This window comes from Penicillium taxi, assembly GCF_028828555.1.
Source record: "Penicillium taxi strain IBT 34144 chromosome Unknown utg000005l_segment0_segment0, whole genome shotgun sequence".
NCBI lineage: Eukaryota > Fungi > Ascomycota > Eurotiomycetes > Eurotiales > Aspergillaceae > Penicillium > Penicillium taxi.
This window is the reverse complement of record NW_026643207.1, coordinates 1,049,513-1,072,782: the sequence shown is the minus strand read 5'-3', so window position 1 is coordinate 1,072,782 and position 23,270 is coordinate 1,049,513. Positions and strand designations below refer to the sequence as shown.

The window sequence follows — 23,270 nt, the reverse complement described above, 5'->3', positions numbered from 1 at the left end:
TCCTTTCGTCCTGTAATATCTACATTCTATAGATATCCATGAGAATATTTCTCACAACTATATACTCCGTATGTAAATTGTTTAGGTTGTCAATTTAATGGAAAACTCCCCGAATAGACTAAGTAGCTATACAATCTTGCAACGGACGTACTTTCTATGGCCAATGATTTCAGTCCGTGGATGATGGATATCTACCCCCCGAAATCGCCTTAGTATGTAACAGTCCCATTCCAAGGTGAGTTCCTACAGATTTGATACAACTTCAAAAACCGAGATTTTGCATTCAATTGAAACCATTTGTTACAAGAACGCTATGAAAACGAAAAGCTAGTTAGTACTAATTTTAGAATTAGAATTCAGCCACCAACGGCAAATCCCGTGAGCTTCTTCCAGCCCAAATTTTAAACGAGCCTTCGGTAGGCAGAATCCAGTTCTGAGCACGCACGCTCCAGTAACTCAAGTCTTTTCGAGACAGAGTCATATTGACCGTAGTTGACTCACCGGACTGTAAGGCTACTTTGGTGAAGTTCCGGAGCACGCGGTCTGGGAACTCGATTTTCTCAGGGGTCCATCCGAGGCCGTGGTGTTCGGCTACCTCTTCGGGAAATGAGACGTAGATTTGGACGACTTCTTTGCCTGGGCGTGTGCCTGTGTTTGTGATGCTGACTGATAGCTCGAGCATGGGCTCGTATAGAGATGGATTGCCGCCAGGACCACCTCCTGCTGCTGAGGGCGTCTGCTTGTCTTTGTAGCCCTCGGGATAAGGGTATTTGCTGACCTCGGTTCCCTCCCTTGAGGAAAGATAGGGGTAGACGTATTTACTGAGGGCAGTGAAGTCCGATGGGAACAGGAAAGAGCTTGGATTCAGAGGCTCGTTGGTATATTTGGGCGGCTCAACCTCATTCTTAGGACGCTTGGACGGGAAACGCGATTTTTCCTGCAGCCGATGGATACGCAATTTAGAGAGGTCGAATCTTGTGTACGACAGGCCAAAACCGAATTCGAAGCGGGGCGTGATGTTGTACTTGTCGAAATAGCGGTAATCGATGTAAAGGCCGTCGGCGAATGTGACCTGCGGAACAGGGTCGCTACTCTCGTATAGAATCTGGGCACCCGGTCCGTAGTCTTCAAGCTTCCGGCCGATTGTGTATGGTAGTCGTCCACTGGCATCAATCTCACCGAAAAGGACATCGGCGAGAGCATTGCCGCTCTCCTCACCGGGAAGATTAGCGTACAGCACCGCATATACGCTAGGGAGATCGATCCAGGACTCAACGATAACGGGTCCAACGGAATGAAGGACAACGACAGTCTTGCCTTGTCCGCCGCCGCAGTTCTTGGCCACATCTTCAATCAGTTGTGTGCCGTTGTGCTGCAAGAAGAGGTCGTTGCGGTCTCCGTAGATACCTTCGCTATTGATGAAGCCCTCGCCACTGTCGGCGTTGGCAAAAACGAGACAAAGATCCTGCTCTGTCAAGTCCTGCACGGTAACGTTGTTGGTCAGATATCCTCGCACATCCACCGTCTCAGGCGACCATGCAAATTGAAGGATATCCCATGGGTTGACGAGGTATGGAAAGTTCACAGCACCGCTCCCCCAGCCCGACGCCAAGGTTCCTTGATTGCATCCCCGGTCGGCACAGAAGTTGGGTCCTTGGCCAGGACCTGCATCTTCACCATAAATTCCGATGCGGTACTTTCGATCGGGGATGGAAACAAGACGAGAGAGGGGAAGAGTGTTATTAACGTTCTTTAGCAGAACAGTTCCCTCGGCGGCAATCGAGCGGGTTAAGTTGGCATGTGACTGAGATCCGCTCCCCTGTGCGTTGACAAATCGATTGACGACTTCTTGGGTATGATCATCTGGACTTCCAGGATGCAGGCCACCGATTCTCTCCTTGGTCCAGGAGGAGAAGTTAGGACCTCCATCGTCCACAGGAGGTGGGCGTTTCCACGAATCTTGCCGGAAATGATACCAGGCTGCGACAATACGAGTCACCATGTCATTCAGTCGATCTATAGGTACAGATGAATTCAGCACCGCTCGGGTCAATTGGCTTCCCCAAAGAGAATCGCCATCTGCCCAGTGCAGCCCATCTCCAGGCATACTCATATCAAGACCACTAAGTGCGCTCTGAACTCCAGATCGCTGTGCAAGCCAGTCCGACTGCACGAAGCCCTGGAAACCCAACTCATCTTTGAGAATGCCGTTAATGAGCTTGCTGTTCTCGCACGCGTGGCTATTGTTGACTCTCTGGTACGAGCACATAACACTTGCAACGTCGGCGCGCACACTCTCAGCAAATGGCCAGGCAAAGACCTCGTGAAGCGCACGGTCGTCAATGTTGGACGAAAGCGCATTCGGGATGCCCCACTCGAACGGTTGACGATAGTGTTCCTGCTCGTTCATAAGGAAGTGCTTTGCAGTGGCCATGACACCAGTGCGTTGGATTCCGCGAATGGTCTCTGCCGCTGCAACTCCCTGTAGAACTGGATCTGCTCCAAAGGCCTCCCAATTACGACCACCGGCTGGCATCATACCCAACGGTCCCATCGAAGGTCCGAGGATTACATTCACACCCTTTGACCGGGATTCCTGTCCTAAAGCTAAGCCCCTGGCCCGCATGAGTTCGCGATTCCACGTCGCTCCGGTAGTTACTCCAGCTGGGAAGGCAGTGATGTTTTCTGCAAAGCGCAGTCCCAATGGACCATCTTGCAGACAGAGGGAGGGGAATCCGACTGATTCAGCGGGGCCTTGAACAACGCAGCAGTAAGTAAAATTATTTTCACAGGAAATTTGATTGAACTTACCGGTATTTCCAACACACATCCCCATCATCCAGCCTGTGCCCGTGGTAATATTAACCTTTTCCAACAGATCCATTCGCTGGACAAGATCATGTGCTTTGGCATAGCTTTCTTTCCACAACGCACTCACCCCTCCATATGGGGCAGGGTACCAGGGAACAGATTCCTGTCTCAATTAGTAACTGCTCGTGTGAAAAGTCGCAAAAAGGTGGCCAACATACATATTCAGCTCTGGGCTTCTCATGATGCAAAAGCCCAACCCCCACGCCGCAAGACACATCAGTAGTATTCCAACAAAGACCAAAGCGAAAGTATGCCACCAAGATTTCATGGTATAGATAGACTCGATTCCAGCCTTCAAATTGCGCTTCCCGTTGGTGCCAGGATTTTCTTGTTTGCTCTTATCTCCCATAAAGGCATAGTCTTCGTCTTCAATATCGCTCATGCTGAGCATAGAGCCTATATCCTCTAGGTCTACATCGAAGGTCTTGGATAAGGGGTTTCGCTCTGCTTCAAGAAGTTGTTCAATGCGCTCGCCGACGTCGTGGGGTTCATCGCCATCATCGATTCGAGGGCTCGAGAAACTTGAACTGGGTGTTGCAAATGATGCATTATTCTTGTTCTGAGTTGATTCATGGTATTCGGAGGTATTTAATGGCAGGAGTTCCACGTTATCATCGTCTTCGATCGGATCATCGTTGCTCGAGTTCGTTGCGTCGCTGAGAGTCCGCGTATGTTTTCTTTCGTCCGCGTCGGGGAATTTGTCTAGGGTCTCGTAGCCCCCGCGACCGGCGGGCCTAAGGCGCGTCTTGCTGACCATTTTGTCGATGGCTATTGCAACATTGAAGGATGAAACAAGAATCCATCAGTAACTGATACCAAGCTTTTTCTTTGGTTTCAAACTTAATCATTAAGGGGCCGACACGTCACATCACGTGGTCGGAAAGGTGCGATAGATGTTTATGTTTACGACATTTTTATTGGATTTAGAAACAGTCCGGGGATAACTTTTATTCTAAAATGAAGAATGACCAATATAAAGTCGGTCTATGATAAGAAGCAATAAGGCATATCGTATCAACCAGTGGGAACAAAAAAAAAGGAACCGAAAACGCCGTCTATCTAGATCCGATGCAAATCACAAAAAAACAACGGTACCTCAGGTACTCATGCAAGGAAATGACCATATCAGCATGACATAGAACCCATTACTCGTCACAATTTATTGATCCAGTCTCAGCCTTCTACTCATCGTCGCTGTCAACGGGCTTAGGGGTTCCCTTGGGGGAGTTAAGCCATTCAATGTGACGCAGACGACGACGGACCTCGCGATCCTTCTGCTGAGCGCGGGTCATCTTCTTCTTCTTCTTGGCACGGAACTTGAGATCTCCTGTATCTTCAGCACCAGAGTTGACGGCAGACTGAGCGGCGCTGGTGGTGGTGGAGGCATTGATAGGAGTGCCGGGGCCGGAAGGAGTGTTGGTAGCACTGTCCTCGAAGCGGTCAAGGCTGATAGCATTGTTGGTACGGCTAACAACACGACCGTCGGCAATGTGCAGCTGCTCGGGGCAGAGCGCACCCACAAACTCTTCGTTGTGAGAAATCATAACAACACCACCCTTGAAGTCACGGATGGCCACGGCGAGACCACCGAGGGAGTCACGATCCAAGAAGTTGGTAGGCTCGTCAAGAACCAGCAAGTGGGGGTTGTTCCACATAGCACCAGCCAGCACAACCTTGACCTTCTGACCACCAGACAGACCAGAGATTTCGTTGTGGTTAGCAATCTCGGGGTCGAGACCGACATCCTCGAAGTGCTTGGAGATGGTCTTGGGGTCAAGAACACGGAAGCCCAGACCTTCACGGGAAGCCTCGTGATCGTCGAACTCCTGGATCATCTTGAAGAATCCAAGCTCAAGCAGGGTCTCACGAGAGATCATCGTGTTGTTCTTGGGAAGGAGACCAATCCACTTCACTTCATACTGGAAGGACTTCTTCCACTTCTGACGACCCATCAGAGCCTCGATGCGGCGGGGTCCACGGCCATCGCCGAGATCAACGGGCTTCTCCAGCTGAGCCTTGTCCTCCTCAGTCAGCTGACGGGTCTGCTTCAGGAACACTTCACGGTCATCACCGTTGGCGTAACGCCACTGGAGGTACTGGTTGGGGGTCTTCTCGAGATGCATCTCCACGTGCTCGAGGGCGTGCTGCTTGATGTATCCAATACGCAGGTTGGGGTGCTTCTCAACCTTTCCGGTTTGAGGGATGACTTCACCAGTCAGGATCTTAATGAAAGTAGACTTTCCGGCACCGTTTCCTCCGATGATAGCGACACGGGAAGAAAGAGGTGAGAGAGAGGGAAGCATCGGACAGGGAGGGCTTGGGAGCACCGGGGTATTGGAAGGAGACGTTGCTCATACGCATGATGGAGCGAGTCATCGACTTGATACCAGATAAGATACCAGGGGGAGGGAATTTGAACTGCACGGTGGAAGCAGACAGAGTGTAGTAGCTCTTGCCCTCGGGGTTCACCTTGACGAAATCGGCAAGGTTTCCGGGGTAGCAGACGAGCTTCTTGCTCTCGTAGTGGTAGATATCAGTGCAGACGGCGTCCAGGAAACCAGAGTCGTGACTGACGATCAAACTAGTGATGTCAGTGTGCGACTTCAGGTACTCCTGCAGCCACTTAACGTTGGCAACATCAAGATGGTTAGTAGGTTCGTCCAGAAGTAGAACATCAGCCTTCTGGAGCATAGCACGGGCCAGAGCCAGCTTCATCTTCCAACCACCAGACAGCGATCCAACAGGCTGGGCCTGACGACCCTCTGGGCCATCAGTGAAGCCGAATTCAATGAGAACGCTGCTGATGTGATCCTTTCCTTCGGCGGCGATCTTGGGATCCTTGGCAACGTAGTCATAGATGCTGAGCTCGGCGTCCTCGCCTTGGTTGTGCTCCACGAAGCAAGTACGGACAACGTCCTGAGAAGGAAATCCCTCGAGCTTTTCATTGGAGATACTGCGCATCAGGGTGGACTTTCCAGCACCGTTACGGCCACAGAGACCGTATCGGTGACCCTTCAGCAGACGCAGGTTAGTGTGCGACAGCAGAAGCATACCACCGTAGGCAAGAGAGAAGTTTGCATTGACAATTTCGACCTCATTGGGGTCATCTGGGACGGGCTTGCCGTACTTGCGCTCATCGTCTTCGACGAAGTGCGCCTTGACGCCAGTGGCAATGGCTTCAATCTGCTCCTCGCCAATCAGGCCTCGCAAGTAGGGAGAGATGGAAGCAGGAATGCGGTCGTGGTAACGGCAGTTGACGTCCTCACGGACCATGCTGGCGATGAAAGTCTTAGCCAAATCCTGGAAAGCGGCATCGCCGGAGGTAAGGCCACCCTGCTCCTGGATCTTCGCATTAAGCACAGCCAATACATCCTCGGGGGTGGTCTTGGTGATAGAGCCAGAGGCAACATCCTTATCAAGCATAGCCTTGTCCATGACGTCCAGGGCGCGGGTTGCCAATTCACGGACTTCCGGGAGAGAGGCACGGTCCTTGACACCCTTTACACCAGGCTGGAGCTTGGGAAGGAAAGTACGGGCCTCGGCGGGATCGTGGACCAGCTTAGTCAAGTTCTCCACGACGACAACGGTCTGACGAAGGGTTTCTTGGGGGGTGTTGGGGGTGTTGAGAGACCGCTCGAGCAGAGGGGTCAGAAGGGCCAGGACGGGCGATGTGACAATGGCGACAAAGGTAGTCTGGGAGAGGGCGTGGATGGCCTTCTGCAGGGACTGAGCCGAGGGTTGCTCAATACTCTTGATGAGGAGGGGAATACGGGGGGCAACATCGTCGTTGGAGAGCAGGGTAGTGAGGGCATTCATGGCCTTGCTGGCTTGCTTGGACACTTCACTCTTCAAGTCGTGCATACCAGACTCGCAAACGGGGATCAGCTCTTTGAGAGTCTTGCCCATAGCCTCACGGAGAACATCCTTCTCGCGCTCCTCCTCGAGAGTGCCAGCACCGATCTGGGCCGCGACGGCCATCTTCTCAAGCAGCTTGAAGGCGCCAGCAAAACCTTGCCATTTTCCTGAGCCCTTTCCGAGATATTGTTCCAAAGCAGGCAGCAAGGCGTTAACCTTTGCCTCGGGGCTGAGTGCTCCGAAGAGCGCATCGACGGCATATTGAGCGGCGTCGCGCACAACAGTGCCCTTATCAGCCAGAGTATCCAGAACAACATCGAAGATACCACCATTTTGCAGGAGGAACACGACCTCACTGAGGGGGAAATCACGTGGGTAGCGTTCGAACAGAGCGCCGATGATCAACATGGCACTTTCGCGACGAGCACCATTTTTCTTATCGGTCGCAGCCTTCTTTGTTTCGGCCAGGACATTTGAGTTGAGCAGACCAGCAACTCCACTCTGCATGAGCAGGTTGGCCAATGCATATGAGTTATCCAGAGACTGTTGAGAAGACTCAACGTTGAAGATGGAGTTCATAAGCGAAGAAATCTCTTCCTGGGTGGGGGGAACCCCGGAGGGGTTCTTAGCGACGATGGTCGGCATAGCGTGGGTAGAAGGAGATTCAATGTGAGGCATTATTTCTGTCAAGTATAGAAAGATCCGGGATCAATATAGACCAGAATCTGATGAATTTTGAGGATCGGTGGGCGGATCCAGGGGATGATAATAATGGAGGTGGGGGAAGCGCTCCAGGGACTTGAAATAAAGGTGAAGATGAGATGATTTTTTGAGTCAAAATCAAGTCATGTGTGATCCGGAAGAAACTATACAAGATCCAGATACCAGACACAAATCTCCAAACCCTTCAAGCCTGTGTAAAGGGGAAGTGAGAAGTGAGAGTGTAAAGAGGCAAAGGCCCGTATCGCTGATCAGGCTTAGATAGTTTTTTTTTTTTTTTTGTTTGGGAGCGGAGTATCCGACCAATCATAGTTAATCTGATTGACCTGTGGCTTTGAAATAGCCTAATCAGGTTAGCCTTATCAGTGGTTCCTTCGAATTTTTCGCTGTGGCCTGAGGCAAGTACTTATACCTGAGGTGTCCATATTTATGTCAGCATTTGAACAAAGTACAAAAGAATCAACAGGAAGAAACGCTGAGATGAACGTTTATCAGATCTTTTGTCAGCCGGATATTCATTCTCCAGTAATCAGTTCCGTCTTTCCGCACCTGAACCTTGAAAGCCATCATTACATACATCTAAATAATGCTATTTACTCTGCTCAGTGACCTAAAGTCATTGAAGTCAGCTTTCAAGGTTCAATTGTAAACTAGGAGACTAGTCGATATTTATTTAGTTCCAACAAGTATTTCGTCGATTCCTTGGTGGAATATGGCGGTTCAAATCTGACGCTGTCGGCCGCTTGCAGCCGTCCGGGCCTCGGTAGAGGTCAAGGAACCCCGCGCTCAAACGCGGTGTTTTTGACATATACGTCGATCATCACACACAAGCGGACGGTATACGGAGTGCCTTTGAATGAGCCTACATATCCAACCGCCTTCTTCCTCATCTTTTCATTGCATCTCTGTCACCTATATATCATTGAGAAGCATCTATATCTCGTCTCCACAATCCTTCCCGCCCCACTCATCATTACCCCGGACCCATATTTAACGATGGCTATGAGAACGCCCCGTCGAGTCCCGAAATTCGCACAGGTAATTCAATCAAATCCCTACCTTTTAGTCCCCAAATCGAAATATGTTTAGTTGACATCGATCTGCAAGGCACGGCCGCTATTCTCAGTACGTCATTACGCGACCATCGAACCTGACCTGAAAGCAACCCTGAAAGAGATCATTCCAGCAAAGCGAAAGTTGTTCCAGCAGGTCAAGGCCCAGAGTGAGGATGCGGTGGGTGAAATACAGATCGGTAGTGTCATTGGCGGTATGCGTGGCTTGAAGTCCATGCTATGGGAGGGCTCAGTATTGGACCCTAACGAGGGCATCCGATTCCATGGCAAGACAATCAAGGATTGCCAGAAAGAATTGCCAAAGGGACCCTCTGGAACAGAAATGTTGCCTGAATCCATGTTTTGGCTCCTCTTGACCGGTCAGGTCCCATCCACCGCACAGGTACGCGCTTTGTCGCGCGATTTGGCGGAGAAGTCCTACCTTCCCCCGCACATTCTTGAGTTGATCAAGTCGTTCCCAAAAGCAATGCACCCAATGACTCAGCTATCGATTGCTGTTGCTGCTCTTAACACAGAGTCCCAATTTGCTCGGGCCTACGAGAATGGTCTTAACAAGGCTGAATACTGGGAACCTACCTTTGACGATAGCATTTCTCTCCTTGCCAAGATCCCCCGCTTAGCAGCCTTGGTATTCCGCCCCGATGAGATTGATGCAGTGGGCACTCAAAAACTAGATGTTTCTCAAGACTGGTCGTACAATTTCGCCGAACTCCTCGGAAAGGGAGGCTCACAAAACGAGGACTTCCATGACTTACTCCGTCTGTACCTGGCTCTTCATGGCGATCATGAGGGCGGCAATGTTTCCGCCCATGCCACTCACCTTGTTGGTAGTGCCCTCAGCGACCCATTTTTAAGCTACAGTGCTGGTCTACTGGGACTCGCGGGTCCCCTCCACGGGCTGGCAGCCCAGGAGGTTCTACGATGGATCCTAGCCATGCAAGATAAAATCGGTACAAATTTCACAGACGAAGAAGTCAGCTCTTATCTTTGGAGTACCCTCAAGTCCGGCCGTGTAGTCCCTGGATATGGCCACGGCGTGCTCCGCAAGCCTGATCCACGATTCCAGGCACTAATGGACTTTGCTTCCACGCGACCCGATGTCCTTGCCAATCCAGTTTTTCAGTTAGTCAAGAAAAACTCTGAAATTGCACCCGGTGTGCTCACGGAGCATGGAAAGGTACGTAATATCTTTTAACTAGGTTTGGGAGATAACTAACACGCTATAGACTAAAAATCCTCATCCTAATGTTGATGCCGCCTCTGGTGTTCTTTTCTATCACTATGGCTTCGAGCAACCTTTGTACTACACTGTCACTTTTGGCGTAAGCCGTGCTCTTGGACCTCTGGCACAGCTTATTTGGGACCGTGCTCTTGGTGTGCCGATTGAGCGCCCTAAGAGTGTCAATCTCCTGGGTTTGTTGAAGAAATAGAAGGATTCGCTCATACGATGGACTTTTTGCTAAGCGAGCATATTCGCATACTAAATCAAATTCTACTATGCAGCTTTGATCTTACATCTTGAGTATCATCTACCTTCTCATACGAACATTAGTAGAGGACATAGTAGGATTGTTTTTTTTAGTTTGAGGAATGGATGCTCTATCAATTGACCAGCGGTTCTTCTTTCACCTGGGAGCAGATAAACATTTCACGGAAAGAACGAAGCAATGGATTTTGCCAGCTTCTGATGCCAGAAACTAAGATTTTGGACGGCCAGAAGCTGATTGGTCACTACAGAGTAGTTAGCTAGTCCTACTGCATCTCTCCTTTGGTCATCCTTTTGAGCTGATGTTGGCACTTTAGCAAATTGGTCCTCTCATTTCTATCCACGAACAAAACTGTGACAAAAATGGCCTCCCTTTGCAGCAACCAGACCTTCCTTCGCCTGGCCCGATTGGTCGTTCATAAGATGCTTCTCGTCCTCCCATCAACACATTCTCTCTATTTATCGTCCTTCAAACCGCAAGTTAACCTCAGCGTGATCATTTTCTAAAACGCAAGCCTTGAATCCTGATCTTGATCCCCGGTCATTTCCATGGCACCTGTGCATGTACCCCATGCCCAGAATAATGATCACTTATATTGGACAGATGCTATTCTCTGCGAGATTGCCCTGTTGGTACTTATACATGTGAGGCTATGGGAATTGCACGCACAAAGCCCGACGCCACAGGTGTGACAGGGTATCCTGCAGAGGGCAAAGATGCTAGCTATGAGGGCTTATGTAGCTTTGCCTGTAACTACGGCTACTGTCCGACCAAAACTTGTGATACGACAGAGCATGCTATGCCTGTCTCTACAGTATCAGACTTTCTTCTTCCAGCCTGTATTGCAGGAAGTGGAGATGGAAATTATGCTGGACTATGCTCTTACGCCTGTAACTATGGCTACTGTCCAATTCGATTCTGCACATGTACCGAGACAGGGGACCTGGTGACTACACCTTCGCAAACAAACGGTACTGGAGAAGCGGCCGACGGGGTTACTTCATCTCTTGGTGATCTCTGTGATTTCACTTGCAGCCGTGGATACTGCCCAGATGCAGCTTGTAAATACAAGTCGTCGGTTTCGTCAACTGCATCAACCATATCATCAACTGCAACTCCCACCGCTGGCACCAATAAAGCTAAAAATGAATCCATATCTCTACTCTTGTACCGCGCGTCAAGAGAAATTGGTCTTGAAAGCATGGGAGGAGGCTGGAACCCTTGCTTTTGGACATTATCAATGGTGGTTGCTTTTTGATACGATCACTAGGATCAGCTTCCTCATCACTACCATCATTTAGAACAAGGTAATCCTGTCGTGGAACGCGTTTATGGCGTGGTAGGAGACTCATTCTATCAATGAATGAATAACTATTTAGATATCAAGTTAGGGACTTGGGATGATAAGTTTCTATTGTAGTATCGTATGATTTATTTAGGCGGTGGAATAATATCACGGATATAAGCTCTCGACTACGGTTACGGATACGAATAATCCAAAATCTTACGGATATGTATCCATGCCGACCTCTAAAGTTTAGCTTTAGCCCTTCACAGATGGGTTGGGTATGGGTATGAATTTTGACCTATACCCACACCATGCACATGTCTATTAGAACTGCCCTAGTTTATGCGCTTTGTCTAGGTGTTAGAGTTAAGCAGGACGAACTCGGTGAGTACCATCCCGACAACACACTGAGCAGCATGGCCAATCTGGCGTCGACATACTGAAACCAGGGCTGATGGGAGGAGGCTGAGCAGCTCGATATGGAGGTGATAAAGACTTGCAAGACGAAGCTCGGTGCGGATCATCCCGATACACTGATGAAACTGATTTCGATCCATCCTGTAATATCCAAGCTATGTCTCTAAAATTATACTAAAAGGTGAACCGAAGGTGCTCATAGGGTGAGTAAAGTAATAGAATAGCAGGTAAAATGTAACACCGGTTTTTTGGTGCCGTAATCACCTACCTTGGACCGTGGCTCCTACGGCCAGACTCACTGGTCCCTCCAGACTCCTCGGTCTCGCCAGACTTTTTGTGTAACGGGTCGATACCCGATGACATGCCCAGTCTCTGGAGAGACTGCGCTCCTGGCATCTGTGCAGAGCCGGACGAGCCATAAGAGCATTCCCTTCCTTAGTTAACTCTTCTTGTTTATCAATCGGATCTTTACAGCGTACAAATTCCTGCATTCATCCCGTAACAATAGCTTATATCCCTGATAAATAGGTTTCTGGGGCATCTTGAGAGTATGCTGAGACCTAAAGTAGCGAATCATTAACTCACCAATAGCGATATCACTTGATGGAAGCCAGTATTTTAAAGATGCAGCACGAATTAGACCCGCTAAAGGCTCTACTTAATGCCACCACATCTATGATTCCTGAAGCCTAGCTTTCAGCATTCTCTCTATTCTGATCAGGGTCAGAGGCATGGAAGAAACGCTTAATTTGCTTAATTTGCTTAAAGCGGGTAAGTGGGATGTAGTCAGGTGGAAGGTGATAAGGCTTCTCTTTTTTTTTGACCAAAGCTCCTCTTCAGCAGTGTTTTTTGATACATAGACGCCAATATAGATAAAAACAGCAATAAAGGTCTTAATCTCTACTGATTTTGTTGGTTTCCATGGTCGTGCGTGAGGTCCTCCAGCACCCTGAGTTACCGCATACTTATTACTATTCTTAGATAGTGTTGGGACGAATATCAGCTGACATACCAAGATCATGTGATCTTGGCATGGCAGCTACTATATCTTCTTTCATCTGAGCATTTTAGAATGACACTTCACTTTTACCCAATATGCATACACCTATTATATACGTACAGAAACGATATCAATAGCTGTCTGCTTCGGTAATAACCTAGTCAACCGACAGATAGTAACAAGAAGATATCAGGTGTACAGAATAGTAAAAAGACCCTTAGAGGGCTTATATGAATACCTTCTAGTAGATTAGTCTTCGCATCAAAAGAGGGTATCTTAAGAGGCTCAAAACCCGCGTTGAGCTTACTATCCACTGTATCCAGTTTCATTTCATCCAGACTAAGTTCTCCTGGGTCAATGAGTGGTGGAGATGCTCGGATTGGCGAAGAAGGAGCTACAAATGAGCTGGTATAGGGAAAACCTTGGTCGTCTTCGTATTTCATAGTATAGTTGACTTAAGTAGAGTAAAACGCGACCAAACGCGTACACAAGATCATCATCATGTACTTTTACACAGTAGCAGTTAGCCAACCAGAAAGATTTATTGTTGGTGTGTAAGGATTACTATAATACAAGGGCAGTAAGGCATTGCAGCCAATGATAAAGATATATTATACTCCACTTTCGTAGACGCTAAAACACTTCCCTCCGACAGACGAGGGGATAACAAAACGCGCGGTTTCAGAATTCCATTGCCAGCTACGTATGAAGCAATCGTGAACTACTGTGGTTCTTGCCTTGTCGTAGTTACTCTCCATGTCCATAATGGCTTTGGTTCGGGCAGCCTTCTCTCTTGGAGTGCAAAGAGAATCCCACCAAATCCCCTCGCATTGGAACTGTTCTGCAATGTCCCGGAAAAAAGAGTACAGACACTCGTTGACTTCTCCATCTTGCCAAGCCCCAGTGCCAGTTCCATCTGACCAGACGTGAGAAACTGCCATATATGGTCGAAGAGACTCGAGCAGGGCATTTCCAGCTAAATTTCAAACGGTGGATCTTCTATTCCTTGCGGCGCTTTGAATTAATCCTCTTGGAAATCGACTAGATGATATCCAACAATACTTCTTCTCTTCGCACCCATGCCGGTGTTTAATAGCTTTGAAATCGCGCTGAGAGTGTTCGCAGAAATTTATTGTGCACGCGTCATGACCATTATTCTTTCCATCCTCCTCGCACTTTGCTGGGGAATAAGGCATCAACCCCCAGTTTGGAATTAATTTTGCTAAGTCTTGTCCTGCAAAAGCCCATACCCGATTTGGGCAGAGTTTGGGTTAGGTTGTTACTTCCTCAAAGACATCTAAAAGTTCTTTATAAGAGCCTTGCACTGACATTTGCTCCTGGTATAATAGTGGGCTTAGTGAAGAAGTTTGATCCAGATGGTAATTGCGTTTGCTGTAGTACAGGCTGTCATTATCTTCACTGCGCTTTATTTTCAAACCCATAATGTTTCTTAATAGAGCAGTCACAAAATTAAAAAACTGTTTGGTTTCGACTTTAGGCCGGCACTGAATTTCCTCTAATAAATCAATTAATTCAGGTGATCAATATAAGAATTTATTTCCGTGGTTAACGAGTGTGTGTTATTGGGCGATAATTAATGCAATTTACACATGGCCTATCTCAAAATTAGCTAGACTCACTAGATTATTAAATTCGCTTCATCTTATGTGAAGTTCTGCTTCATATTTGGTAGCATGTCCGTTCTCATCCTATAAGTCCTGGTACTAGACGAGGCCGGCAAGGAAGAAAATATCGAATTTAGTACCGTCTCACCCAAGTCTTTAGGAGCAACTTCTCTTCTGATTTTCGCATTCTTGGATCGTGTCGATAGCATCGAGTACCTGCAGTCTCTCACCAACACTAGCTTTGTTTCAGCAAGATTACTATCTCGCCCGTACAATTTAGTACCAATACGCTCTAGTGTATTCTTACCTCATCCCAGATTTCTTTTTTAAATTATCTCCATCATAATTGCGACGATCGTCGATATTTTACTCCAAACCCAAGCCTGATGAAGGGAAGGTGAAGTGGAGGAGAGTGGACAGTTGAATTCGAAATATGGAAGGAGGAGTTTCTGCATTGAGCTAAATCCAATGCAGCTAGTTTATCCCCGATTCTCCGGACGTATAAAGCGGTGAATGTGACCGACGCATAATTATTCTCGCTTTTCTTCCAGGATTTTGTCCCAGAACTTCATGGCGCCCTTACCCGCCACGCTAATGTTAGCACGCGATTCTAAGTTTGATGCACTTCTTACGTCGGAAGAATTCAGGGCTCAGTGGATCCATCCAGCTGATGTCTTTAGCGTTCTACTGATTTTGGGCGGTGATGTTGTCGCCCGCGCACTGGCACAACTCGCTGGTCAAGGGTTGGCACCTGTAATCTTCTCATTCGGTAACCTCCATGTTTTGAGCTTAGATAACTTGTTTTCTAACTCTACTTCAATCAGGATGGGTAGCTTTTTCTGTCTCCACCCTCGTTTCCGCTATTGGCGAAAACAAGTTGATGCCATCAGATCCAGATTGCAAATGCAAAGTCATTAACTGCAAGAATGGGTATATTAGAGAAAACTCGAGCTGGATTTTAGGCAGAATCATGCGCGACTTCGATAAATGGAGCGATCCTGCCACAAAGGAGAAGATTGAAACACTGTTAGACGACAAGAAAATAGAAGACAAGTTAGCAGAAAGGCCAACACGCGCTGGTCTTGTAGTAACGGTCTATAAACCGAGTGAAAAGGGTGATGTTCGTGTGGCCAAACGCGATTTCATCTACTGGAGTGGCATCTTCACTTTGATCGTGCAGCTAGGAGTTGCAGCTGTACCTTGTGGGCTCTTTGGAGATTGGGGTATCTTGATGATAACGGCCATCGGTAATACGCTTGCTTTTGCAACAGGGCTTCTTCCGCAGTGGAGGAAAGAAAAGTGGGCTTGCCGCGATAAGTCTCCGAGTACCTTTGTTATTACTAGAGGAAACGGGGCTCAACATGCCATCGTTATTCTAGGTAATAGGCATGGCCTGAATCTTGAGGATTTAGCGGCAGGACAAAGCAGCTTTGACGCATCTACCAATCTTCTTACACGAGTTGCTCTTCTTGCACTCTCGATTCTCTGGGTGCTTCTCCTTATTACTGCGGCAGGTCTACAGTTAAATACCTGGTTTCTTCTCGCTATTGGCGGCATCGGTATTGTTCAGAATGTCTTTGTCGCTGGCTGGGATCGGAAGCCTGAAAACTTTGGCATTCCTCTAGATTATGTCCGTGTTTTTGGTCAGACGAAGGTGATGGAAACATTATATGACGTCGAAAGAAACTACCGAGGTGTAGGTGTGAGCATGCTTAACGAGTTTTTCCCTGGAAGGCTTCACTCTAATGAGGTCGAGAAATGGGATAAAATCGAAGCTGATTGGAAAGTGAAGCGTGAAGGCTTAGTGACGTTGGAGCTTTAGCAAGATGGTTTAAGCTACGTCCTCGCTACTACAATAGCTTCGCCGCTCCTTTCTCCTTTTTGTTTATTCTCTAGTATATATTCTATGAATGCATACTTCGATTTTAGATGAATAGTTAACGACCTCAGGAACAAGCTAACGATTTCTTCGGCCTCCTATTACTGAGCAGGCACGCTCACTGCCGTGGCATATATATATGATATATGATTATTATCTTTCTCTGCTACTATCAGGAGATATTATGAAAGTTCTATCACATCCAGCGTCAAAATCAGCTCAATCACCCATGCAGAAGCAGAGGGTCGTAATTCTGTGAGGGGGTAACTATGGAAGATTATCTCCGAGTATCCGAGTTTTAAGTGATCCATGTATGATCGATATTTAAACCAAATCCATGTAACATTTAAGTGATGGCACTTCAGTAGCATATTTACTCTGTTCTTTATCTGAAACATAAAATAAAGGAATAGTGCTATGATCAGTGCTAAGAGATAAGTTAGAGATATCGAATGATCTTAGAAAATTAATTGCTTCTCTATGAATAGTATGTAGGCATTAGCCACTGTTAGTATCTTAGATCTTAGCGATCTTTTTATTATAAGCAGAGGCTAGGAGACTCGAATTGTGGGAGAATACGACTGAATTGACCCAGTCATGATAACCCTCGAGGATTTGTAGGCAAGCACTCCCGCCATCTTTCATGGCTGGTTTTGTTATGATCCATCGAGGCTCCTCATCCTTGAACAAGCCTTATTTTTGGACTGAACACAGACGCGGAAGTGTATACTTGTAGAGGGCTTTTCTCTCTTACTTTTTTAAAGTAAAAACTAAATCGGCGCGCATCTCGGACGATAAGATAATTGAGAGTTTTTCACTCAACGCTTGGATCAATTGACACTCTACAACAGGTGACATACATAGTACTATGGAAAATGTTGAACTGATCGGATTGATGCAAGGTAATATCTAGAATCCAAATAAACATGCCTCGTGTTTAATTACCAATAATTCACGGCCCTCGAAATAGCAGCACATATCAAGAGTGAGCTATGTTCGATAATTAAATTCAACACCTCTGTATTTCCATCCTCTAGCTGCCTCCCAACTTGTTGCCTCTGCTGGTACTAACTGTCATTTCGTAGTGACCATGTTGGTCTTGCTCCATCTTCTGGACTATGGCGTCTGTCGCGTTGAAGGTCATGTTGTTATTTTGTATATGTAAGCAATCTACGTATAGATCAACACTAAATAAAGATTTCAATGATTGTTCCACTCACCTTCTGCTCCAAGGGAGTTTGAACCGCAGTATAGATGAGTGGGTCGCGCTCTTAAGTATTTTTTCAATTCTTCCATAACTTTGAGGAGTTCCACTAACTCAGCCCTGCCAAGGCTATCTTGGTCCTTCGCAGGCGGGGTGCAGATCTTGTATAGCCCGTCAATATGGTCATTGATGTCCTGGATCAGCTTCTCGAGATGATTCGCCTTGTAAATGGCGAACTTGATACGCTGCTGGACAGAGACATGATTTTTACGCCGCTGGGCAATTTCCTGCATTTCCCCACGAAGGTAGAGGTGCATGGGGTTTCACTTCACGTCAATAGAATCAGATGGGGTGTTCTCGTTCTCCTTAATGCTGAGGTTGCTGCTACTCTTGGCGTTGCGTTCATCGTGACAAAGCTTTTAGCACTCTTCGAAAATGGTCGTAGCAATCTAGAAGACTAAGATCGCCTATCTTTCTTTCTCCTCGTCGAGTTGGAATAAGTATGAGTTCTTCAATGGATCCTCGTCTGTGATTTGCTAACCGGTGAGACCAGCCGCATCACCCCAGCGCGTCAACCTTAATTATGCACTATCAAGCTTCACGAGAAGTGACTGCAGCCGTGGGGCTTCCTGCTTGGCAATATAGATGTAGTCGAACCAGGACTTTTGACGAGTGAGATACTCTTAGCAGGGACCTGTCATAGCGCCGACAACAACCCGCCAGTCAAGAATATTGACAATGATGGTCTTTTGATCGTTTGTTATAACCTGATCATCTTCAATGAGACTGAAGGTCTCTGTGAATTCTTCACATGCCGATGCCGAAAGCAAGTGGACCTTGCAGGAGTCCCAATCTTATGCCGGGAGAGTTTGCCTGTACTATTTCATGATGTCGTATGGTCAGCCAATCCATGTTAATTGTGTAGAATTTTAGCCTTTCGAATATTTATGTATCCGGGTTTCAGGCCAAATTCAGGCAGGGGGAGTCGGAATATAGAGGGGGACTTTACTAGTTATATTTGAGGCAGGAGCTCCCAGTATAGTTTCCTAGGTATTTTGCTAACGTATTGCTCGTGAACCTTTCCTGCTCATGGACATGTATTTCATTGCTGAGCCTTGCTCCTCTAAACATTGCTTCTTTTTCTTAAACCTGCTTCCATAGTTGCTACTTTGACGTCATCATGTGGTCTCTGAAGAGACCACACAGTCAGAGCCCACCTGGCTCTCCATCAAAGCGCAAACCCGGAACCAGCGTTAGTGTTTTGTGCTCTCTTCTACTTGAGATTAATTGACCAGTGTATTTTCTTTTACTGCAATATTCTATTTTTTGGAAAGGGACTGTCGAAACTAGTAACGCAAAATCATGCGGCAGTCCGCTGCAGAAATTTCTTTTCACCCGAACAGATGATGATTGCAAATGATGACGGCCTCGACATAATCACGACGCTCAACCAGCAGATCACGATCCTTAAGCAGCAGATGGAAGACATGCTAGCCACGCAGCCAGGCCTTTTGGCCATGCAGCAAAACTACCATAATGTCAGACAACGAACCCTTCAATCATGGATCCGTCGAGCCTTTTCTCAAGATAGTCCTACTCGTATGGCGGCAATCCGGGAAACAAATCAACTTATACATGGCGGCGATATTGTGACAGACTCTCTGGTGGTCCTGGAAAGGTTTTCTGCCAACAGCTCTGAGATACAACAATTCTCCCTGCTATACGGCTTGTCAGCTACTGAATTTCAAGTATTAGGTACTTACTATTATTTATTGAGCTAAGCTATCTTCTGATTACTTATGACTCCTAGATCCCAAGAAGTGCGTCGAATCAACTAAGGCACTCAATCGTATGGCGTCAATTTTGCTGCGCAAAAACTCCCAGAACCTTTCTGCGGCTCTCAATGAAAGGCGAAATGCCCTCGTGACGTGCCTCCAAGCCAATGAAAACGACTACGATGGGGCGGAGGTTGTCGCAACAGAATACCTTCTCGCTGCTCAGGCAGCTGAGCTCGTTACAGAAGCCGTTGCTGAAGCTGCCGCGAAAGCCGCTGCCGAGGTAGGCGGAATGGTGATAGAAATAATGGATACTGTGAATGGGGACACCAAATATCACTGCGCCAAGTTATATGTAATAGTCATCCATAGCTAGCTACCTATCCCCCTTTGGATTGTCTTCTCCAAGATACTTCTGTAATCTACGTAAGCTTTCTATGGTATCGCTGTTCAATATTCTGCTGGCTGAGCACTGGCTGAGCCAGCGCTATGCCATAGCCCTGCCAGGGAGGGGCTCGGTTTATTGAATTGTCTAGTCATCTTTTTTTACAAGAAAGTAAAGTGAGATAGGAGTCACCCAAGTATTCAGTGCGTTCTACATGTGGCTTAAGTACGGCTGAGCGGACGGGAAGCCCTGTTCTCCACATCCTGTGGTCGTATGTGGAAGGATAGACGAGAAGCAGAACTATATAGACCAATATATGATAGCAGGAGACTTTGTATAGACAATCACACCACTGGGACTAAGCGCAGACACCCATACAATCAACATCGAATGCCACCCTTACCTAGGGATATTCTGAGCTCGCATGTTAGTTAGTAGAAGTCGTCTCTTATGTCTTTTCTTCGACTCCACGGTCCATGCTAATACGAGGCATGACATGAGAAAAAATATGCATCAGGCTGACACTAATCTATAGATCTGAAATATCTAGCACACCTTCGCGAAGACTTCTTGACCCTTTTCATCCAAGTAAGGGCACTTTCTCAAATGATGAAAATGTGTCCAAAATTCCTTTGCATCATTTTGCCCGATCCCATCTTCTTCTAAACGCTTTTGAAGTAAGCCTCTTCCACTCCATATCCTCAGTCCATTCCAGGAGGCGGAGATATTCGTTACACAGGTCCATGTTGTGGCCATGATGGTCTTAAGCTAGATCAAAATTTCATCTCTTCATTAATCACCTCCGTAACTTCGACACCCTCATCCCATTGAGCCCGATAATTCTTCATCAAAGTTTCAGCAGAGGGTGAAGTCTTGATGAAATCCTGAATAGATCTGTCAGGGAACGCAAAGTGAAGCGCAATATAGACAGCTGAGCTGATAACAAAGCCAGATAAGAAGCAAATATAGTACAAGTGTGTCAAGCCGATTGGAACAGTCACATTAGTGTTGACATATGCGACAAATCCAGGAAGAGAAGGCGCTGTGCCGCAAAGCCACTATAGGAAGGTCAGTAATTGATCGAATCAGAAAACATCCGAGCTGGAACTACGTACTGCTACTGCGGCACGCCAATTCACGCCCATTGTGTACCAGTAGATACTGGAACTGTTTCCGACAAAGAGGTCGTGAACCTTGATTTTGGATCGGTTGATGACAAAATATGACGATATCATGAGACCTGTCATTGGACCCAGGAAGACTGAGTAGCTGCTGAGTACTGAGAGGAAGACGGTGGAAGTGTTGACCAGCTTCCATGGGTTGCAAGCGATGGAAATCAGAACTGTAATGTAGGCACCACGACGGATGTTGATAAACCGCGGGAATGTTGCAGCCAGATCAAAGCCTTCAAATTATGAGTCAGTGTTGCAGAAACAGAAATGAAAAAGCAAGACATACCTCCAGCCAGTGCATTTCCAGGCACATTCACTCCAATCTGAGAGATGACTAGAGCAGCCGCACCAAAGAAGGCAGCAGCCCGAGACCGAGACCCTCCATTCTCAATCACGGCACTAAGTAGATTTGGTAGATTCCAAATAGCCTCATCATATCGTTTCTGTGTAGCAGCAGTAACCAAAATGCCGATCACAGAGCAAATAATAGCATATATGGGGAAACTGATAATCTGACTCCAGACAGCATCACGGGGCTGGCGAGCAAATCGAGCATAGTCATTCTGGTTAAGAATTCCAGCTGCGATTGAACCGATAGTGCTAATGATTCCAAAGGCAATGTTCCAGCCTGAATAAGTAGAGCTGGCTTTCATTGTTGAGCCGAAGCCATCTGGGCCCATTGTGGCAAGAGACCAGATTAATAGTACAATTTCAAAGATTAGAATGGTTGCTGAGGAACCGTAGAAGAGATACTTTAGTTTGAATGGACGGATCCAGATAAATGGTAGGGAAATCACCATGAAGATGATATAAGAGGCAAATTCTGCAGTTGTTGTTCCAGTTGATGCGGCAAGATGGTTTGGGATGCGCTCTTCAAGATTTGGCCATATGGCTTGTAGACAGACGTATACGCACTCGCCGCCGACCCAGGCTTGAAAACCATCTTTATTACAAGGTTAGATTTCTGATTGGAAATGAGGAAAAGAAAGAGATGCATACACCACACTTTTCATTAATTAGCCAATCTCTAATAGTCTTATCTCAAAAGTATTCAAGCTTACCGATTGATAATAAAATTCGATTCCAAATAACGAATTGGCTTCCATACATGCCCCACACATATCGATTCACAACGGGGAATCCCACTATGATAAAGTCAGAATGTCTCTTGACGACAGCATGGTGAATCACGCACAATTATAGTAAGCTCCAGGAACGGAGTTGAGTACAACTAGTATAGTGGCAATCAGGTTGCCTATGACAATGGCAATAATCGATTCCCACCATGTCATTCCCATCGCAACCAGGGAGCTACCCGTCATGAAGGTCGAGATGTTCGAATTGACCAGAACCCCTTAAGACAACGGGTCAGCGAGATTGAATTATAGATTATGTCCGTGTGGTCGTACAGTAGTTGTGGAAAGTCCAAAAACCCCATGTTCGGCGATCCTTCTCGATGGGCTTAATATCATTGTTGATCCATCGATCTGGTATAGGTCCACCCTCCCCGTCAACTTCTAATTTCCTTAGGACCTCTTTTAGGCTCATTCTGTATTAGGAGAGAATTGTTGGGAGGGAAAATCAGGAAGAGAGCACCAGAAGCCTCGAGGAAACTGGAGAATTTCAATCAAAGATAACCCGCATGATTACTTATCTACTCCTCTTTCATCTCAATCGTAATACTAGCCATAAGAGGATTGGCCGGAAGGGTTTGCATGATACTCTGTACTTTGGGTCCACTTACATTCCAAGAAGAACACATTGTTTACATCCCGAGGTCCATAATATCTTTCTCTATGAACCCAATACATCTCAAGGCCGTATGTTCTCCATTCACAATTACTAGACTTCCCGTAAATGAGATACTACCAGTCATGATAGTCTAGTTAGAATAATCTCGAAGTACCTCGTGTGCTATTTATGTGGCAAATTAACTGCGATTCATAGTTCGGTAATCCTTTCAGATAGATCATCCGATTCTGAGTCTACCGATAAGACGGCTTAGTTTAGTCGCGAAAGCTTTGGTGTGAAGATAGCTAGTCAAGCTATCTGGCGTGATAAGACTGCGAGCAGAGAACCAGCATAAAAGCTAGTTAGATGGTGTACATTCTAGGAAACATTGCCGGGAAGAACAATTTCCGGCAAGACCTCGGGACGAGATAGAATATTAAAGCTGTGATTGGTGCTTGTTTAGTATGCTCCACACTTTGCGATAAGGCTAATGTGTCGACGGTTTATGGAGCCTGGGAAAGGAGGAGGATAAGACGAGGTAATCAGTCTGAAGATTGGCCATTTTGGATATGAGAGTTGACTAACATTTAATCAACTGGTTAATAAAACATCGGGAATCGGGAATTAAGAATCACCGGTATTTTCTTGCCGGTCATTAGTCTGCGGCTATCGCGAGCTAAGCAGGATTAAGATCAGCCAATTTCTTTGACCGAACCGCCGAAAAAGCTGAATATTAATTCGACAGACTATTAGTGGGACAGATAAACTGACGAATATCGCTATAACAC

General features: G+C 46.8%; 10 protein-coding genes across 10 annotated transcripts; 4 read left to right on the top strand and 6 right to left on the bottom strand.

Moving 5' to 3' along the window:
- Positions 1–349: 349 nt before the first annotated feature.
- N7495_007757 (beta-glucosidase) lies at positions 350–3,628 on the bottom strand (the record flags this gene model as incomplete). Its single annotated transcript, XM_057210408.1, has 2 exons — positions 350–2,978; positions 3,075–3,628. The coding sequence occupies 2 exons, from the start codon at positions 3,626–3,628 to the stop codon at positions 350–352; spliced, it is 3,183 nt and encodes a 1,060-aa protein (XP_057059951.1).
- Positions 3,629–4,052: 424 nt separating this feature from the next.
- N7495_007756 (putative mRNA-nucleus export ATPase (Elf1)) lies at positions 4,053–7,404 on the bottom strand (the record flags this gene model as incomplete). Its single annotated transcript, XM_057210407.1, has 2 exons — positions 4,053–5,077; positions 5,142–7,404. 2 exons carry the CDS (start codon positions 7,402–7,404, stop codon positions 4,053–4,055), a joined length of 3,288 nt encoding a protein of 1,095 aa, XP_057059950.1.
- A 1,038-nt stretch (positions 7,405–8,442) lies between these two features.
- mcsA (putative citrate synthase Cit1) lies at positions 8,443–9,949 on the top strand (the record flags this gene model as incomplete). Its single annotated transcript, XM_057210406.1, has 3 exons — positions 8,443–8,484; positions 8,536–9,696; positions 9,746–9,949. 3 exons carry the CDS (start codon positions 8,443–8,445, stop codon positions 9,947–9,949), a joined length of 1,407 nt encoding a protein of 468 aa, XP_057059949.1.
- A 709-nt stretch (positions 9,950–10,658) lies between these two features.
- On the top strand, positions 10,659–11,737 carry N7495_007754 (putative alpha-1,3-glucanase/mutanase; the record flags this gene model as incomplete). Its single annotated transcript, XM_057210405.1, has 2 exons — positions 10,659–11,182; positions 11,710–11,737. 2 exons carry the CDS (start codon positions 10,659–10,661, stop codon positions 11,735–11,737), a joined length of 552 nt encoding a protein of 183 aa, XP_057059948.1.
- Positions 11,738–13,322: 1,585 nt separating this feature from the next.
- On the bottom strand, positions 13,323–13,652 carry N7495_007753 (uncharacterized protein; the record flags this gene model as incomplete). Its single annotated transcript, XM_057210404.1, has 1 exon — positions 13,323–13,652. One exon carries the CDS (start codon positions 13,650–13,652, stop codon positions 13,323–13,325), a length of 330 nt encoding a protein of 109 aa, XP_057059947.1.
- Positions 13,653–14,906: 1,254 nt separating this feature from the next.
- Positions 14,907–16,158, top strand: N7495_007752 (uncharacterized protein; the record flags this gene model as incomplete). The annotated part of the gene is made up of 2 exons (XM_057210403.1): positions 14,907–15,105; positions 15,161–16,158. 2 exons carry the CDS (start codon positions 14,907–14,909, stop codon positions 16,156–16,158), a joined length of 1,197 nt encoding a protein of 398 aa, XP_057059946.1.
- A 573-nt stretch (positions 16,159–16,731) lies between these two features.
- N7495_007751 (uncharacterized protein) lies at positions 16,732–17,001 on the bottom strand (the record flags this gene model as incomplete). Its single annotated transcript, XM_057210402.1, has 2 exons — positions 16,732–16,896; positions 16,987–17,001. 2 exons carry the CDS (start codon positions 16,999–17,001, stop codon positions 16,732–16,734), a joined length of 180 nt encoding a protein of 59 aa, XP_057059945.1.
- Positions 17,002–17,415: 414 nt separating this feature from the next.
- Positions 17,416–17,736, bottom strand: N7495_007750 (uncharacterized protein; the record flags this gene model as incomplete). Its single annotated transcript, XM_057210401.1, has 1 exon — positions 17,416–17,736. The coding sequence occupies one exon, from the start codon at positions 17,734–17,736 to the stop codon at positions 17,416–17,418; it is 321 nt and encodes a 106-aa protein (XP_057059944.1).
- Positions 17,737–18,822: 1,086 nt separating this feature from the next.
- Positions 18,823–19,570, top strand: N7495_007749 (uncharacterized protein; the record flags this gene model as incomplete). Its single annotated transcript, XM_057210400.1, has 2 exons — positions 18,823–19,174; positions 19,230–19,570. 2 exons carry the CDS (start codon positions 18,823–18,825, stop codon positions 19,568–19,570), a joined length of 693 nt encoding a protein of 230 aa, XP_057059943.1.
- A 782-nt stretch (positions 19,571–20,352) lies between these two features.
- On the bottom strand, positions 20,353–22,299 carry N7495_007748 (nucleobase cation symporter-1 family protein; the record flags this gene model as incomplete). Its single annotated transcript, XM_057210399.1, has 7 exons — positions 20,353–20,637; positions 20,695–20,984; positions 21,038–21,694; positions 21,751–21,756; positions 21,813–21,896; positions 21,947–22,105; positions 22,161–22,299. 7 exons carry the CDS (start codon positions 22,297–22,299, stop codon positions 20,353–20,355), a joined length of 1,620 nt encoding a protein of 539 aa, XP_057059942.1.
- Between the last annotated feature and the right edge of the window lie 971 nt (positions 22,300–23,270).